At 39.7% G+C, this 13377-nt stretch overlaps 1 protein-coding gene across 4 annotated transcripts in view; it reads right to left on the bottom strand.

Moving 5' to 3' along the window:
- The window catches only part of LOC137098536 (uncharacterized), a 141273-nt gene that overhangs the window by 67930 nt on the left and 59966 nt on the right, over positions 1-13377 (bottom strand). For all 4 annotated transcript variants that reach the window (XM_067474849.1, XM_067474850.1, XM_067474847.1 and 1 more), the window contains one exon: positions 9512-9806. In XM_067474849.1, the coding sequence (XP_067330950.1) occupies positions 9512-9806 (295 nt within the window). The remainder of the gene's footprint in view (positions 1-9511; positions 9807-13377) is intronic.

Below are 13377 nucleotides of genomic sequence, written 5' to 3'. Positions count from 1 at the left end.
TTTATTTGCCCCCCCTCCTTGCCTTCACCTGCGCATCCACCTTCTCCTTCCTCCATCCTGCTGCGCTCACCTTCCTCTTCTCCCCCCTTGATTCTCTCTGTCTCACTTCATTTCTCTTCATCTCCGTCTCCAATTCCCTTTTGCTCCCTCTCTCAATCGGACCGTCTGTCTCTTCAAAAGCCCTCCTCCTCCCTCTCACTCCCTTAAATCTGCTTTCCACGGCTCATAGAGTGTCAATTTGGCAGGGAAATATTTTCAAATTGTTGGTAAAAATGGAAATAGATGAATATATGAAAAACAGTAAACACATTTCACATGTAGTGTATTCATATATGTCTATTTTTATACATAAATGCAGGATGAATGACTACTCCCAGCAAGACTAGAGTCAAACAAGATGGAAAAGAAAAAGGAGATTTGTGGGAGCAGCTGCTACTTTATTTCTGATCAAAGCCATGACAGTATCACTATGGGAAAGATAGATGAAGTGTGTGCAAGTGTGTGTATGTGAAAATGTGCGCAAGAGATCATCTGGTTGCTGATCCATTACAGGTAGTTAAGAATCCGAGGGTTATTGGCAGATGGCCGATGTAAAGTTTGCGAAGATTGCTCTGAAGAGAGTTTGTGTGTGTGTGTGTGTGTGTGTGTCTGTGTGTGTGGTTACCTTTCAAGTTAAAGGCTTTTTAGTATACAGTTCCTCCTTCATGTTTCAATCAACAGTGTTTCTAGGACACACCTAAAAAATATGAACCCATCCTTTAAGCTGGTGGTGACACTGACTCTTTACAAAAAAAACAGTGTATTGTTGGAGTATCCTCCACCTCTAAACGTTTTAGTTGGGAGCTCCAAAGGAGTGAAATAACTGACGTCCCTACCCCATTAATCATCTCACTATCCCTCAGCTTTATCTTTTGACCTTTTCAAAGGGCCCTGGCCCCTAAATTGAGAAGCACTGGACTTCACCACACATTTGTATATAATATGTCTTCACCTTTAACTGCACAATTCTGCTTACAAATAAATTTACAGGTATCAAGAAACTGCAGACTATAAAGGTTTAACAATCTGACACCTAACAGCACAGGTCTTTGGTCAGAACAGTACGTGTTATACATTTCAGCATCAAAGTTAGGCAAATAATATGTCAAAGCTAAATCCACAGTGTGTCCATGTTCATGTGGTGGGGCTTTAGAACCACTGAACAGGATTCAAAGAGGCAATGAATTTCAAAATATTGTTTGCCAAGGGTTTCATGGAAGGAAGGTAGAGCGGATGTCCAACAATCTCACAGTTGTTGGTTCAATCCACGGCTCCTCCGGCCACATGTCGAATTGTCCTTGCACGAGACAATGAACCCCAACTTAGTTGCTCCTGGTGAGAGTTGGCCAGCTGCATAGAAGCTCCTCCATCAGTGTATAAGTGTGTGTGAATTGGTGAATAAGAAGCAGTGTAAAGCACTTTGAGTGCCAATAGGTAGAAAAGTGCTATATAAGTGCAGACCATTTAAAAAATCTCCAAGAATTAAAAGGCTCTCACTTTTGCATAATATCAGCTAAAAACTCAGAAAACACCTGAATAAAGTACTTGTTTGCTTTTAGTGCTGTGTAGATCCCAGCACACAGCCCAGGACTGGCTCAACAAAAACTAATGCAAAATATTGTGGCTAAACTGCCATGATCTGCGATTCTGGGTGAGCTGGGGAAATTACAATTTGGAGGAACAAGTTCAAATAAGGGACTTGGCTCACCCATAACAAGCCAGGTTTCAGTCACAAATAAAATCCACAGGAGTTGAAGAAGTTTTGCTAGCAACCTAGCATTAACCAGGGTCATCCTAGTCAAGACCAGGGGGCTCAACAGACTGAATACTGCATGTTAACACCTTCTTTGATGAGATTTGGGGACAGGATGGCTGGGATGAAAAATCAGCAACAACAGGTAGAATCCATTGGTACTTTGGTTCCAGAGAGAGTTCAAGGGTACCAAGCCTGGATCACTCCAAAAGGCCCAATGCAGAATGCTCAATGAGGTCGAAAAGAATCCAGAAAAAAGGTCCAGAGTTCGTCCTGACGGTGTGCAGGAAACACGTGCACAAGGGTATTGCTGCCATAGGTGGTTTAATTAGTTATTAAAACACTTACTGTCAATTTTTCCACCTTCTATTTGTATATTGTGTCTTCAATAAAAAACATATATGATCATAAGTGTTTGTGTATTATCAGATTAGAAATACTGATAGGAAATTGTGAACAATTCCATTACTTTTTCTTGTGACTGTACCGTATGTTTGGCCAACTAAGCTACTTGTTTTTCTTGTTCATTCCGATCATTAAAATTAACCTGGTCACTTCAACAGAAATGACTGTCGCAACTTCCAAAATTAGGAAGGTGCAATAAAGTGCATTTGAACTCAAGAATCCCCATGGTTACTTATCCACAATTGTTTGATTTTTGATGGGTTTCTATTGCAGTCTTCTCTGCCCTAAAATGCAAACTCAAAGGAAACAAAGAAGCTGCTTGCAGCTTCAAAAATTAAATCATCTAAATAAATAAAGGCTGTGAGACAGCTCAAGGATGATCTTGGAAAGCAAGATAAGAAAATGTAATGAAAATAAAACCCTTTAAATGCTTTCTTAAGTTTAATTATTAGGCAAAGTCTCAGCGGCTTTCTCTGATTTCTGCAAAAACAAAACAGTATATTAGGACGGTTTAGTGGACAGTACATACTGTATGTGATTAGTATGTACCTGAGACACAGTCAGAGACTAAAGCAAAGTAAAATTAGGCAGAGAGAAGAGTAGACACTGTATTTTCAACTTCTTTTCACATGTTTTGCCATCAATTCTTTCTCTATTTCACACATTTTCTAGCCAGCCAGAATAAAAACCTTTTACACGTCAGTGTGTGTATTTTCGCTCTCGCTCACCATTGCCAGTTTCATTTTGACACAGATTACAAAGTTTCTGTTATTGAATTTCTTCATGTTTCTTTTTTCATTTTAGATATTGTGCATTTGATAAGTGTAGAAATGTCTTTTGACAGCAGTAAAAACTAATCAGACTTAGGGATCAAACAGTTTGTGAGGTTGATGCAACAAGTCCAACGCGAAGGGAAACTGATTGGTATGCAGCGTGCCAGCCATGCTATACAGCCAGTCACACTCCACAAAGATCAAATATTCCCACTGGATTCCATCTGGAACCCATGTTCTTAGCATAAGACATCTCTGCTCTGGGGAAAAGCAGTAGGTGCCATTCAGTATATAGACACCTACACACAGTGTATAGAAAATTCTAGATTTTAATATTTATGCTCAAGGTTAAACTTTAAATGTAAGTCATTCTCCCTGAGTGCAGATACACATCTGGCACTATGTTTATATCCAGTCAAGTGAAACCAACACAAAGCACTTTGCAGACGCAAATTTCAAGCAGGGAACTGGCTCAGTTCCAACGCACCTTGCATCAGTGTCTCATTGCAGTGGATGAGATACTGACTCCCCCCTCTGCCCCTACCCTGCCCTCACCCTTAAACGTCTCATGTAACGAGTCTTTGATAGGACCCTCGCCGCGGCACTATCTCCTCCTATCGCCTTGGTAAATATTGAATCGTCAAGTAAATACTGAATCCATGATTGACTGAACAACTCAATCTGAAGACTGAGCTGCTATGAAGAGCAGGGGCTCATACAGCAGCTGATAGGATTACTAAATAGTGCTCGTCTCCATCACCCCCTCTCCGTGGGCCCTGCCCCGGCAGGCTGCTGGCAGGGTCATTATTCTAATCTGAATTAAACAATTCAGCGCAGGAGGGACCTTGATGTTGGGGAAAAAAAACTTTATGAGGCAGATGGCATGGACCTCAGGCCAAATTTGCTGAACTTTTCTAAACTAACCAGTTTAGGGGTGCATTATTTAAAATAATGCCCTCTTTTCTGGCGAATTCAAATGTTTTCCTGAAAGCAATTCTCCTTTCTTTTAAAAGGCAAGAGTGCTCCTCAAAGTAGAACCCATTTTCAGGGCCAGAGCCGAGTTTAAATGGAGATTAGAGTACTTTTTGTACATACAAACTGTTTCCTACAGGCACTCTGTGGCCATGCTCTGAATTACAATCTCATACAGTAATTGTCACTTCAACATCTCACTGCAAAAGGAGTGCAAAATCTCTTTCTATCTCTGCCCGTACCTCTCATTTCATTCATATTCCAAGCACTCTTGTTACACTGAACATGATCATTCTGTGGTCACAGCAACATTATCAGGTCAATGTGACTGTGACATGCACTTTGTCATAGCTTTTCAAGTGAAAGCAGTAGATAATTTAAAAATCCTTTATCACTTTGTGTTAAAATGGAAAAAAAAAGGTAATGTCTTGGAATTGTGTGCAATTACTCACATTCATGCAAATATGACACTTCACTTTCAGCTCACAGCTCACAGACAAAACTATACTAGTGAATATTTTTCCCCCTGTAATCTGAGCTATCCTTTACTAACTTTTGATGGATTTTAAGGTGTTTGCTCTGAAAACCCTCTTTTCTTTTCTACCATGAATGCCGCGGTGACTAAATTTGTTCTGCTACAGTAGAAGCATTTCCCAATGCACTGCTTCACAAACCAAAGGCTCTATTTTTTTGACACTGGGTGGAAGCACTAACATGGAGGTGCAAGTGCAAGGTGGGTGTAAACAACCAATTTTGGTCAGTAGTGCAATGTACTGTAGAGAAAGAGGATGGAGTAGTGTGAAAACTTTATTAGTAGTTGGAGCATATTATGTCCTGTGTATCATGTCAGCTCCGCATTTAGTGTCTCAAAAATAAATAAACAGCAACTCAAACAGGTGACTTATGGCTTTTTATAAGCTGTTTCCATGTATACTGTTCTTTGTTTACATTTCTATTCACTCAAGTGGTAAAACATATTTATTTTGTTTAGATAAATGTACTATGCATTTACATGTGCACAGTCAAGCCACACCTCCAAACAATGAGATAAAAACAATAGTGTATTAGTACATTTATGTGATTGCATAACCTGCTCCCTATAATTATAATAACCACATTATAATAGCAAACACTTTGACCTGTGCATAATTACAAGAAGCACAAATCTTACATTGGATATTGCAGATGGTTGTATGGATGCATTGTATGTACTGTATCATTCCTGCTGGAAAGTACCTCATACATCCTAGAAACAACTGTGGTGACAGTACCATTAAAAATCATCCATTAATCTAAGCCATTACAGATTCTGCTTGCATTGCTTTTAAATTGTAATCCCATTTGCATTTCATTCTAGGTGTTTTTGGGCAGCTATGTGCATTATACACCAACTCCAGCCATGAAATTTTCTCTGTCTGGTGTGAGCAGACGGAAACAGAGATGCAATTTCATGCCAAAAAGAGTAATAAAATTGAACAGCGCTGCATGACCTGCCTGCTCCTGACAAAAAGTGGAGAGCAACTGCATTTGAGCACTCACATAAAACTTTAACAAAAAACACATATAATGTACTTTTAACACTTAGTTCCAGTTTGTATGCTGTGGTTTATCACTATATTTGCATCCGATCGTTATACAAACTATTTTTAAAAGACACTGTTAAAGGTAGGTAAAGCAAGTGGCCTGCATTACAGCTGTACAAAAGTCCTGTGCGCACTTCAGACATTATGGTGTTAGATGAAAAGGGCACCCAGGATTTCCCATCTTCTTGTATTGTGACTCATGCTACATATACACAGAGGGGAATGACACACATTCCTCTCCTGCACCTGCCAGCCAGGTTGCCAGATCTCTAACATTAATAAATGTTTGCAGAGTGGCTCTCACAGTGCCTTTGATTTTGCAAAGCCTGAAGAAAAATACAGAAAAGATCAAACAGGCCTCTTATTAACATATCATTTGGACGTGCATCAATGATTTGCTCATTTATTTGACCTAGAGCAGTTTAATCTGTTTTTACTTAATTATATTTCAGTATATTAGATGGTATAATTTGGCAACTGCTCAAGGCATAAGATGTTTCTTGTTTTGAATACAATATTGGTTTGGCTCAAAAAAATGAATATGTCAAGAACTGAATACTGAGTGAAAGTTGTGTTTTCAATTATAGATGAAATCTCACCTTGTGTATGGCTGAAGCCATAGTGTTATAACTGAGAAAATTCTGGAGGCTGTAAACTGTATGATTTACACCAAGGTATTGCAAAGAGACAATTAGAGGGACTTCATAAGTCACTTTATAATTTGTTGTTTGTATTCATGTATGGCCGTTTTTTTCTATTTACTGTATGTTTGTTTGCTGCTTTATAGCCCTTTATAATAACGCTTCAAATCTACAATAAGATTCTCTATAAATTCAAATGGCCAACATAGAAAAACATTTGGGTATTACGTATTATAAATGATTATGCATTATATTATAATATGTTGGAGCTTACCACTTAAATAAAATCTGTTAATCTGCTTTATCAGGACTGTGTGATTTGATCAGATTTGATTGACAGTGAGCAGACTGTAACTGCTGTGTCTTTTAAATTATGCAAAAATCCTGATTGGTGTAACAGAATGCTGTTTGTGACAAAACAGAATAAAGAGAAATAGAGAAATACTAAAGTGTCATGTGAAATAATCTATTTTATCTTTGGAATTAAATATTCTGGCCATGTACCGTCTCATTAGTCATTAGATGTTATTAAAGTTCCAATTGGCTAATTAAGTAAGTGCTAAAAATATTTAATCTCACCTTATAGTGGACTGGAGAAAGGACAATTTAGAAATACTGCATATAAATCAAAAAGTAAAAAGTGCCGTAACCTGCTGTAACCTCATTAAAAAGTGGCACGAATTTGGAAAACTATAAATCAAATGCCAGTCTTTTTTTACCGGCTACAGTACAGAAGTGGTTTTGATATTATATAAAGGACACAATTTGTAGCTTTAAATACATTTTCCCTTTTTCTACAGTAACTGAATTATGAAAACTATTTTCAACCAGTTGTCCTGAACATACTGACTTGCAGCTGGCTTGCCCATCAAAAAAAATTCTAATTCATTTTGATTAAGGTAAAAAAAAAAAAAAACTTTACAAAACAGAACTTCGCTGTGAAAAGAACAGTAATTTTTAGTTTATGCTCCACCTGATGTGCTTTTCATAATAGGTGTGTATAATACATCTAAGAGAGGTTTTAAATTTTCAATTCCGGCCCCTTATTGGTTTAATTTACCACCAGTAATTATTTTGTGTTCCTGATATTTCACACTTTATCTCAGTGTCAAGGACATTGTTGTGCAGGCTATACAGACAAAAAATTCAAAGTTGTTGAGTAAAATGCCTTCAGACAATTCAGCCCTCTGAGATAGAAATAATAAAACATACTGTCTAGCTGTGGTCAAGTGGGACATCCATCATTTTGGAGCCTGACAGCAGTGACTGGCTGGTCCTTTATTTGGATTAAACAGTAAACCACTAATATGGTACAGCCTTAGTTTGTGTACACAATGTGACTTCAATACCACGTTCAAGTCAAGGTAACCTCTGGTCACAGCAGCCTTTTTTTTATCATTTTTGTTCTCATTACTAAATCACAACATAGAAAAAGCAAGAATAAGACAGAGTGTGACATGTGAGAAAACTCCCAGGCTGAAATGGCTAAATCAGCGAAATCCAGGTTTCTAATTATGTAATGCCATGTTGAGTTGTGCTCAAAGGTTAGCTAGTAGAACTATAATAATGGTACATCCACGTTATCTTCTGGAGGACAGATTAAAAGTAATCACCTTCATAGCATGAAAAATCGAACTGTCTGGATGGCAGATGGCAACAGCAATTTATTCATGATACAACTGTAGGAACAAATTGGAGTTTCTGTTGACTACTCAGCAAGTCAGATCCCAACATACAGCTCAGATCACATAATGGGGCAGTGCTGTGCTGCTTTTATTGTAGGTAAAACTAGTTTCAGTAAAAGACATCATTGTTTGGTGGTTACAAGAGAATTTAATCTAAGGTGTGTATATATGGATATATGTATGTACAGATAGATTCCCAAGAAGCTGCATTTGCCTACACACTGCCATCTCAAATCCTTCTCACAATAGAATTAGTTAGTTTTTCAGCTACCATAACAACAAATGCAACATCTTGCATTTTAAAGATTGTGAAAATGACACAGTTGTAATGACTGCAAAACTATCAGTGACGGCCCAAAAGTATTTATATTTATGCATGTGTTTGATATCTCAAGTTATTTCATAAAGTAAATATGGTAAGTAAAACTCCAATTCCATAAAAGTTGGGAAGATGTGTAAAAAGTAAATGAAAACAGAGATTTGCAAACCTCATCCCCCCTATATTTTATTTACAATAGAACATAAACAACATATCAGATGTTGAAACTGAGACATTTTACCATTTCACTGAAAATATTCAGCAACACATAAAAAAGTTGGAGGGAGGCAACACAATGGTGGAAAAGAAATTGCCCCAAATCAAAAACAAATGGACGGGTATTTCACAACAAATTAGGTTAATTGACAACAGGTCAGTAAAATGATTGCATATAAAAGCAGCATTTCTGGTTTAAAAACAGGCATGATTCTCTACTGGACATCACTGCATAGGCTCAGGAACACTTCCATTTAAAGTTGTTATTCTGCGAAGCAAAAGCCATATGTGAACACGATCTAGAAACCCAGCCACGTTCTTTGGGCCAAAGGTCATTTAAAATGGTCAGAGGCAAAATGAAAAATTGTTCTATGGTCAGATGAATCGAAATTAGAAATTCTTTTTCGAAACCATGGACACTGTATCCTGGACTAAAGAGGAGAGGGACCATCCTGCTTGTTATCAGCAGACAGTTCAAAAGCCTGGAGCTTACACATCTGCAAAGGCACCATCAATGCTGAGAAGAACATGGAGGTTTTAGAGCAACATATGCTACCATCCAGACAACATCTCTTTTAGGGAAGGTCTTGCATATTTACTTACAATGCTAAACCATTCTGCATCCATCACAACAGCATGGTTTTGCAGGAGAAGAGTCCGGGTGCTGAACTGGCCTGTCCGCAGTTCAGACTAATAGAAAACATTTGGCACATCATATAACAAAAAAAGTCAAACAAAATCCCAGGGTAAAACAAGCATGGGATGACAAACAAGAATTGGACCCCCTTCTCCTAAAACTTCAACAACTGGGATGCTACACAATGGTAAACGTTACCCTCTTCCAACTTTTTGAGATGTGTTGCTGCATCAAATTAAAATGAGCTAATATTTTCCATGAAATGGTCAAAATCTCTCAGTTTAAACATCAGATATGTTGTTTATGTTCTATTGTGAATAAAATATGGCTTGATGAGATTTGTAAATCATTGCATTCTGTTTTAATTTACATTTTACACACCTTCCCAACTTTTTTGAAATTGGGGTTGTAGAACTAACTACAGACAAACTACAGTGTTGCAGAGCATTCTTTACCCCCACTCCCACTGCCTACGCAGGTCCCATTACCTATATTTGCCATCTCAGGCACGGTGGCACTGTAGGGTCCTTCGTCAAAGACAGGCGGGTTGTCGTTGATGTCCTGCACCCGAATTATGAACTGTGACGAGGGCTCCAGGGCACGGTCCGTCTGCCTGTCTGTGGCAGTGGCAATGAGACGGTACTCGTCCTTCTCTTCACGGTCCAGTGGCTTGGTGACGTGGATGTTACCTGTCTTCTCGTCTATCACGAAGACTGAGCCCGCCCCCTCCCCTCGCAGGACATATTTAGTGCGTCCATCATTCCTGTCCATGTCGGTGTGGAGCTAGGTGAGAGAGGATGACGAGAGTGACGAAAGAAAGAAAGAAAAGAAATGCAGAGAAAACAAAAGCAAGAAAGGGGAAATGAGGGGAAATAGAAAGCGGAAGATTGTGGGAGGTAAGGACAGGAACAGTAACATAAAGGATGGGAAAGAAAGGCAAGAGTAAACACCAGTTAAAAATTAAGTTTGTTTTTTCAAGACAGGCAGTGAAGACAAAACAAGCAGATTATCCCCTGCATGCCTCCAGGATATAATGAATTTAAACAGATGCAGACAAAAGAAATATGCACAATACCTCCCTCTCTCTCACACACACATACGCACACGCACACAGTTTCTTCTCATTGTACTGTTTCTTATTTCTCTATTCCTGTAGTACAAGTTTTTACAAACCAGGATCTTCTTAATCTCAGTCATATCCAGAACTCCTGGCTGTTCTTAAAGCCTCGATTCACCTTCCAGCAGCTGTGGACAGCAAGAGCTTACTAGTCTATGCACATGCAGGGCCCTGGCTATTTAATGAAAGCACCAAATCAAAGGAATAATGAACAGTAGGCCAATCAATTATTGCCTAACTAATAGGTGTGTATGAGGTAGAGTGGAGGGGGTGCACGGCAGTGGGACATGGTGTATCGATCACAGCCCAATGTTGAGTTTTATTGGATCAGCGCCTGGCGGGATTGCAGAGCAGCAGTGCGACCAGCCTCCTCTCATGCAGGGAGAGGTAATATCATGGAAGGTTCCACACTGTCCTCCGTCCCCGACCAGAGAGGCACACCAGCGGGATGCGCCCGGCACATCAAGATTCAATCTCATTACCCGTACCTACGTGGATCGAATAGCAACTGTGACAAAAAAAAGTTAAATTAGCCCCCACTCACCAGAAAGTGTGACATTGTGACTTTAGACAGAGAGAAGAGAGCAGAGAGCAGGCAGGGAAGGGGATGGGGGTTTAGCTCAGGAAAGCATTGTTGCGTGGCAACAGCTAAGCACATTTGCTAAATGAAATGAGAATGGATACTGTGAATCGAAATGTTCATTTACTTTAAAGATCGCCATTTTTCAAGGAGGGAAATAGCATGAATACGCCGGCTTCCTGGGGGGTAAACGATAAGTACAGGCGTTGACAAGGTTGTTTATAACTAAGAAAGCAATCATAAGTTTAGAGTGTCTGAAAGTTGAAAGCTAAAACTGTGTGAGCAATTTGGCACAAAGTCAAAAGTTAAACAACACTTCACCTTCAAAAGATCATTTTATTTTAATGAAAATGCAGATTGGAAAATATCAAACTACTCTCCCTAACACAGAGGTTGTTGTGGGAGAGCCATATGCACCTCGTAAACTGGAAATATACCTACTGGTGGTCTGAAGAATATCCTCTATATCTAAATGTCCTGTAATGTAACTCACAACCATTCACGCTTACATTCACACCTGTGGGTAATTTAAAATCACCAGTTAATCCAACTGCATGCAAGCACGGGGGGTGGGGGGTGGGGGGTGGGGGGGGGGAAATATGAAAACTCTGCAAAGAAAGGGGCCAGCCGGCTATCAGGTTCAATATAGGCTATGGTTTAATATTAAGGATATCAGCTGAATATTCCTCAAATTATTTCTGAAACCTACAAAATCTGTGCTGTTCAGCCACAACTTCATTTTATGCTTAAGGTGTGGAATATTTAAAATTGAGTTCAACTGTTACCTGCTTCTGACATGCTTTTATTTCTGCACCTACAGTACCAGAACTATGACAAAGCTTAATATTTGTGGCATGATTAAGACCTGGCTATGAAAACTCAAATACTGTCTGCAGTATTGACATGATGCCACAAGCCCAATGCTTTCATACATGTGAATCCACATTGATCTCAGTCTCCAGTGAGATCTTGTGATCACATTTTACTGCCCAGCTAAAAATGTCCACCAACGAAATCGTGTACATTAGATAGAGGGCAGATTGAGCTTGTAAGTTACTGCGAGGCATCTCGCATCAGAACACATCACTATGCTACTAAAGCAAACTGTGTATTGTTGCAGACTGGGTCACACAAGTTCAATGAAAAGTGTTTACAGTTTGACCTACACTGAGTTAAGGCTTCTTCTCATCTTCTTCGCTGGCCAACTGGGGCCAATTGTCCAAAACACCCGGCTGGTCAGGACCACCACGGGAGCCTGGTTCTCACTCTTCTTAACGAAGAGCCATTAACAATCAAAGTCTTAACGGCCCCGCAGCTTAACGAGGGGGCTTAACGAGCTTCTTAATGAAGCCCCGGCCATCATTACCACAGTGAGTGGTGGCAGCGCTGATTGAAAGCACTGCTCAGAGTCATTCTGGAGCAGGAGAGCCCTGCCTAAGGAAACCAAATCCATTTAAGGCTGACCTCTCACCCTTATCTGCCCCTCCAAGATGAATAGGTACTTCTAATAGGAAAATGCACTTAACCAGATGTAATGGTTATGGATATTTTATGGCTACAGAGGTGGTGCAGCTTTGGAATATCTTTCAGCTACCTTTCAGTGTGCAAAGATATCCAAACAGTATTATACCACAACTCACTATCACCATATTTCACATCCTCTTAAAGTGAATAATATGACATCTCATAACTCCTGCTTTTCATATCCCCCTGATACACCATCAAATATATCAAGAGCCAAACAATATGAAGCCACTGGCCACAAAAGCCAAATTTACTGATGTGTCACCTCAGCTTGGAGAGTGATTTTGGTCTGATAAGCTGCCATCTCCATTTTCACTGATGCTTGTTGTGTATGCAACACCCAGCCTCCCCAGACTCCTAAATCTCTTCAATTACTTATATTATCATAAGGTAATATGCTTATACTCATATACTCAATTTCACATTTTTGCAATAACCATATATCATGAACCGAGGAGGAAAAGTACTCTCTGCCAACCTCTAAATCACTTAAATAACTAATACCCCCATACACACAATTTCACATTTCTGCCTCACAGTAAATCATAAAAACCAGGAAAATGTGTTTTTTTATACTGCTTTGCATTAGCCTAATGAATGTGGATGTTTTCCCCCCGAAAATTCAGCATGTGCCTGTGGCTGCTGAGCTTATGTGAGGTTACAGTAGGAGAAAAAAAATCATCTGGCAGCTCACGTGAAACACCAATAGGTGTAAAGATCTGCGATTGGCAGTGAGGTTCAAATTCCCAAACCCATTAGTGAGACTTTGTAAGGGCAGAAAGGCAAGTATGAGAATATCCCCCAATCTCCTCTGAAGGAAGGGAAGCAATTCATCTTCTGTGTGGCGACTTCCAGAACGAGAGGCCTGTAAGGACAAATGCCAGCCCCACCAGCCAAAGTCCACAACAAAGCTGGGTGGTATCGCCAAGGGCTGGGCTGGAACCAGTTCTTTCATATCAGCCAGGGAGGATCAAGCAGGTTAGAGGGGAGAGGGTCAGCCAATCGATTTGGAGCACACCCTCTAATTCAGATAGGTGTCTGAAGAAACAGGCCGATCCGGGAAACTGGCTGCAAAATTAATTTGGAAAAGGGCCAATATGAGTTCAGAAAGCCTGTTTAAAATGAAACAGTGC

The sequence above is a fragment of the Channa argus genome, chromosome 14 (genome assembly GCF_033026475.1).
Source record: "Channa argus isolate prfri chromosome 14, Channa argus male v1.0, whole genome shotgun sequence".
Lineage (NCBI taxonomy): Eukaryota > Metazoa > Chordata > Actinopteri > Anabantiformes > Channidae > Channa > Channa argus.
Note: the sequence above shows the minus strand (reverse complement) of the source record. Positions and strands in the feature narration are given on the sequence as shown.